The sequence below is a fragment of the Chrysochloris asiatica genome, unplaced genomic scaffold (assembly GCF_000296735.1).
Source record: "Chrysochloris asiatica unplaced genomic scaffold, ChrAsi1.0 scaffold00261, whole genome shotgun sequence".
Taxonomy (NCBI): Eukaryota; Metazoa; Chordata; class Mammalia; order Afrosoricida; family Chrysochloridae; genus Chrysochloris; species Chrysochloris asiatica.
The window spans coordinates 3,081,209-3,087,202 of record NW_006408779.1 but is presented as its reverse complement, the minus strand read 5'-3'; the positions used below and the strand labels follow the sequence as shown (position 1 = coordinate 3,087,202).

The 5,994-nt window shown below is 52.2% G+C and overlaps 1 protein-coding gene across 1 annotated transcript in view; it reads left to right on the top strand.

Annotated features, from left to right (window-relative positions):
• The first annotated feature begins 269 nt into the window (after positions 1-269).
• GALNT9 (UDP-N-acetyl-alpha-D-galactosamine:polypeptide N-acetylgalactosaminyltransferase 9 (GalNAc-T9)) overlaps positions 270-5,994 on the top strand; it is a 147,228-nt gene continuing 141,503 nt past the window's right edge. The window contains exon 1 of the mRNA XM_006874067.1: positions 270-594. Coding sequence (XP_006874129.1) covers positions 354-594 — 241 coding nt within the window. The 5' untranslated portion in view covers positions 270-353. The remainder of the gene's footprint in view (positions 595-5,994) is intronic.

Here is a 5,994-nt window from a genome sequence, read left to right as displayed (position 1 = left end):
GGCTCCACCAGGCCCGCTCCTGCCACTCCTCGAGTCGGGACCGCGCCCCCTCCCTCTGCGGAGGATGCCGGTTGTCTCCTGCGTCCGCAGTCCCGGAGCAGACCCCGCGTGCTGGGAGACCCGGTAGCGGCGGCCGGGAGCGCTGAGCCCAGCCGTGGCTGTGCCAGGGCGCGCGCGGCTCGGGTGGTGCTGAAAGGGACAGCTCCCGCTGCGCGGGTGTCCGGTGCGCCCTGACCCTCTGGCCCTTGGGGGCTCGCGACGAGGCCGGTGCTGGCTCATGGTCCCCGAAGTGGCGGACCGGGCCCACGGGGATGCCCCGCGGGTGAGGCGGCCCCCAGCTCTCAGCCGCGTTCATGGCGGTGGCCAGGAAGATCAAAACTTTGCTGACGGTCAACATCCTGGTGTTCGTGGGCATCATCCTCTTCTCCGTGTACTGCCGCCTGCAGGACCGCTCCGAGGAGCTGGTGCAGATCGTACGCAGCGCAGACCGCCGGGTACGCAGCCGGCACACCAAGGTGGGTGCCCTGGTGGACCGGGAGGCCATCCTACAGCGCCTGGACCACCTCGAGGAGGTGGTCTACAACCAGCTGAATGGTGAGTTCCCTCAGCGCTCTGTGCGGGACAAAGGGGCAAGTGCAGGATGTGGAAAGGGAGGATTGTCTCCGGGACTGGGGACCCTCCTTTCTGAGCTACTGGAACCTGGCTGACCAGAAGTCCATCTGGTGGAAGTGCCCTCTGTATTACTTTGGGAGGAATAGGGTGGAGATGGGGGGTTACAGATACACAGAGAAGGGCAATGAGGGATTCAGGGTTTGACCTGGATGATCAAGCATACATTCATCCATCCATCCATCCATCCCCGCACTCACAGTGACGCCAAACTTACTCCCAGAAGGAACTAAGGAGGCTCCAAGGACCTGCCCCAAGACCAGGCAATAAGCAGGTGGAAAGTGAGCTGTCAGTGAACTTATCCAATGAGGAGCTGCTCCCCTCTCTGTAAAAACAGGACAAAGGTGGCTGATGTGTGCCCCAGGCCTCCACATCTCCAGGTCACTAACCAGTGCCTTGGGGAAAAGGATGCTGCCCTTTGGCCACTCTGCTCTAGTGTCCTCGCCATGGGGACACCCAGGGCTTGCTCTGGGAAGTTTGGTTGGGGGAGAAGCTTGAAACTGTCAGCTAGTGACTGTGGACAAAAGCAGTGGCCTTAGCCAGGGGTTCTGGCAGGAACTCAGTTACTGGTGGATGCTAGGGGAGTGTGACTAGACCCTCAGAGTCCTTGGAGGTGTCTGTATTGGTGGGCGCTTGTGTGGGTCAGCCCAGGCATGGGCTCTTGAGGGTCAGGATCGGAAGCTGTAGCTGGGGCCTGAGTACTTTTCCTCTTTGGATGCAGCAAGACAGGAGGGGGCGGCTGCTGTAGCCTAGGTTTGCATAGTGGGGGAGGTTCTGAGGAAGGAGGAGAAAAGTTTGTGTGTGTTTACATCATTAGTGGGTTTTTTCTTTCTTGGTGGTGCCGGCAGCTCTGGTTTCTGCATTGGCAGCATCAACCAACCTCCTCCAGGAAGTTATCAGCAACAGACTCAAGTAGGAGGTGTCAGGGCCATGTTCCTGCGGGCAGCTCTGAGGGGTCTGCAACCCTGCTGGCTGTGCAGCTGGAAGGGCGGAGGGCAGTACTGGAGCCCCTACCCAGAGCGAGCATCCAGACAGGTCTTGCATAGCAGCACTCAGCCTGTCGAATCCTTTGTTCAGTCTGCAGTGAGAAAGACATCCTCCTGACTCCCCGATGCCCGCCTGTCACCCACAGAACTCCTGAGCTTCCCTGGAGATGTTGCTGATGAGCCATAAAGCTTTTCTGAGCTTTTCTCTTGGTCTGAAGCCATGAGGGGAGGAAAGTTGAGTTCAAGCGGCCACTTGGCTGTTCAGGTGGTGATTCATCGCCTGGAAGACGGTGTGCCCCGTAATAGCACGGTGCTTTATTGAAGTGCCTTTGCCAGGGTGTTATGGTCTGTTTTATGGGGAGGACCGGAGGATTATATAAAAACATTGGCAGCATGCTAGGTTGTGTAACACCACGGGCAGCCAGCATGGCTCAGCTCTTGCCTTTCCTTGCCTCACCTTTCAAGGTGAGGAGCTGGGACCTCTGCTCTCCTTCCCTGGCACCTTGGGGTTCAATGGGGACACCCCTGACCTCCTCTTCTCCCTCTTTTCTCATCTGCTACCCTTCAGCCTCTTTCATCTTCCCAGTCCCCCACTCTCTGCCCTTCTTCCTAACTCTCTTTTTCCTTTCCCCCTTTGTCTTTTCTCACTTCTCCTTCCTCGCCTACTGAATCTCCCCTCCCCACTGCCTGTCCCCGCCTTTCTCTTGGTCTCTGTGCCAGCCCCTCTCACCATCTCTCTTGATCCTCTCTGATGAGGCTGTATCATGTCCCTGTGTACTTTGTGCCTGGCACAGTGTGTAAACTCGCCTGTCATTCAGGGTTTTTCCTGAGATAACAAGAGACACATAAGTCCCACACGCTTCCAAGTTGGTTCTTAAGGAGAGGGGAGTTCAGAAGCGGGGTTGCCATCTGTTTGCATGGAACCATCTGAAAACATACGTGCCCCCTCAAGGCGAGGCAGATCACTTTTCAAAGGGAGGCTTTCTGGGGAAGGCAAGTCTGCCCCCATGATCAGCATCCATGACCTGCACCTCATAGCCTGCCCCCCATGACCTATATCCATGGCCTTTCCCCCGGCCTGCCTCCATGTCCTGCCCACCCCCTGACCTGCCCCCATGATCTTTCCCCCTGACCTGTCTACCATGACCTGTCTACCATGACCTGCCCCCATGGCCTGCCCCCACCATTTGCCCCCCATCATCTGCCTCCGTGGCCTGCCCCCATGGCCTTTTTATGCTTCCTGTGACTTTTCCCCTGTCCTCCCCCCATGGCCTGCTCTTAGATTCCAGGATGCAAAATTGATTCCTGGGAGTTTCCACCAGACGTTAATTCTGCTGAGTTTAGAACGGAGCTGGAGAAATCCAAAACTACATTGATTTATCACTTGTGTTTTCTCGCTACAGCCTGCCTCCTGGGCATATTCCCCCAGCTTGAAGGGCCTTCTGGGAAGGGTGGGGTGTACTGCGAAGCCCCGGCTCAATCTGAGCAGTATGTGGGTTGGGGGAATAGGGCCTAGAGCACGATGCTTACCCCAGGCCCTTTCTCCACCTGGTCCAGCTGCCTTTATTGGTGATATCTCATTGACCTTGTCAAAGAACCACTCAGCGGAATGTGAGATTCAGCACACAGGACCTGGAACAATAGAAAGGGTGAAGGCACCATTGAAGGACATATAGTACTGTCTTATCCTGTGTGGGTATGAGCTCGGACTTTAAAAATCAGTGTTCAGAGTAGGAGAAATACATTTATAGAAGAAGTCATCCTTCTGAAAATCTCTGAAATTGCACATAATGTTCAACATTCTTATGAACACTCAGTTTGAGAACCAGTGAACTAGATCAGAGGAGAAAGGCGAGGAATGTCTTGTGCGTCTGTGTGGGTAGTCATGCCTTAAAGAAAGCTAGCAAATCCTTAGTGATGAGAAGGGTGCAGGGAATTCTAACGTGCTCCTGCTTGCTTGCAGAGTTTTCTGCTCTTGGTCCCAATATTAAACCTTGACAAACTTAAACCGTGTTCATCTATGAGGGGACTTCAAAAGTTCATAGAGAAATGGAACTGGAACTAGAAGAGAATGGAACTTTTCCGTGAAGGTTTTGAGGTTTCCATACTGCAGATTTCAGTGGAGGTAGGGAACCATCTAGCAGAGAGCCAGGAATGTAGTAGCAGCTAAAGAAAACCGAGCAAACAGTTAACGTTGACTTGACTCTGACTGCGTGTCAGAGTAGAACTGTGCTTCACAGAGTTTGTGACTGATTTCTTTGAAAGTGATCACCAGACCTTTCTTCCAAGCTGCGTCAGGGTGGTCTCTAACCTCCACTCCTCTGCTTGGCAGTCTAGTGTGTTTACGGTTTATGCTCCGGAACTGGGTCCGTCTAAATCTGCTCAGTCAGAACTTTGCCCTCTCTGGCATGCTTTTGGCGTGCTCTGAGGACCCCTCAGGAGGACTGAGTCAGTGGAGCTAGGGAAAGGAGGACAGGTTTGGTTGTGACTGAGCATGTGTTTGTTCTTAAGGCAGGTTGTCTTTTAAAATCAGTGCATGCATGCTTTTGACTGCCTAGTACAAGAGCACACAGCATCGCTTTACCTTCAGACTTTAGTGTCATGTGGGCTCTTTATAAGTGGAAAAGCCAGAGGCCACAAGACAGAATGACCTGCCCAGGGTCTTTTAGGAAGTAAGTGCAGCGTCGGTACCCACCGCTTTTCGACAAGTTGCTTCCCGCCATTTTGCATTTGCAAAATACCAAATTAGTACATGTTTTCGCTAACTGAAAGAAATGTAAAGAGGATTTTCGCTGTTACACAAAAAAGGTGAAAAGCGCAGCTGGCGTTTGTTCAGCATTTGTTTTGCAGTGAGCCATTAAAAAGATAGCATTAACCCCAAGCAGCGCGAGAGTGGCATTGCCAGGCCCCTTTCTGGGACCACACTCAGCATGTCAGCATCAAGCTGCTGTGGTTTTCAACTGCATGTGAGCATGCTATATGTTGCTGTCATTTTAGGGGTTATTTATGGGTTTGGAACAAGCAAACATTTTCCCATATCAATTAAAGGTAAGTGCTTCTTTGCTTTACACCATTTCAGATGATAAGTGTTCATAGAAACTCTATTTTCAAATAGTGGAGGAAATCTGTGCTTGCTTCAGAACGATCCACATTTCCTCAGCTATTAAAAAACCAAGAAGGTCCAGTGGAAGTATAATGGATGCTGGCCATCGCTGGGAAGTCGGTAGGCTTCCTGGACCTCTGTAAACACCACGTACCACCAGTCCCCTTGGCTCCTCCTTTGGGCACATTGTTGTTGTTGTTATGTGCCGTGGAGTCGGTTCTGACTCATAGCGACCCTATACAGGGTTTCCGAGGCTGTAAATCTTTATGGGAGCAGAAAGCCTTATCTTTCTCCCACGGAGCAGCTGGTAGTTTCGAACTGCTGACCTTGCGGTTTTGCAGCCCGATTCGTAACCACTACGCTACCAGAGCTCCTTTGGGCATACTGGCTCCAAATCCTAGGATGAAACTGCTTCTCCTAAACTCCAGGAATTCATATACCATGGCTGAACATAACAATTTGTGCTGTTTACTCTGAGGCTAAGAACTTTTGTTTGTCTTGGTCACGATTACGACCTTCAAGACCCAGGGCAGTGTTAGAGGCAAAGCCCCATAAGTATTTGCTGAGTGAAAGGCTGATTTGCCTCTAAACGATCCATTGTTTTTGCTTAAATGGATTTATTTTAAAAGAAAATGGTATCACTCCCATACCCATAAGTAGAAAGTGACGCTACAGATGGATACAGTGAAAGCAGAATTATAAGAGCCAAGTCCAGTAAGATGCTGCTACCACCAGAAGGCTCGAAACTTGCCACCTGCTGTCCCCACTAAAAAGGAAGAAAACAAGGAACAAACAAGATGGCGGATCGGGTGGACGTATAGCAGCGAGCTCCGCCAACAACAACACAGAATACCCGACCAAGCAGGCTCAGGGGCTGGTCCCAGAACTCTGAACCGTATATAAAGGAATACTTAGAAGGTTGGAAGGCTCACAGCTGGGGGAATTTGTGGCAGAAGCAAGAAATCTATTGCTTTCTAGTCCGGGATGCTCGGCTGCTCCAGGAGCCGCCATCTTGGGTGAGACCACGGGGGGAAAGATCGGAGCGGCCACAGACGCCTGACAGAACCGCTGAGATAAAGGTGTGGACATTCTTCTCTTTTGGTAGCTGTTCACTGGTCCCTTGCTGTCTGTGCACCTCCATTCGGGTGACTATAGGGGTGCCTGAGCTAGTGGGCACCCCAGCCCCACCCTCGGAGGGTTCTACTACGCATGCGCACAGATCTCCTCGAAATTTAA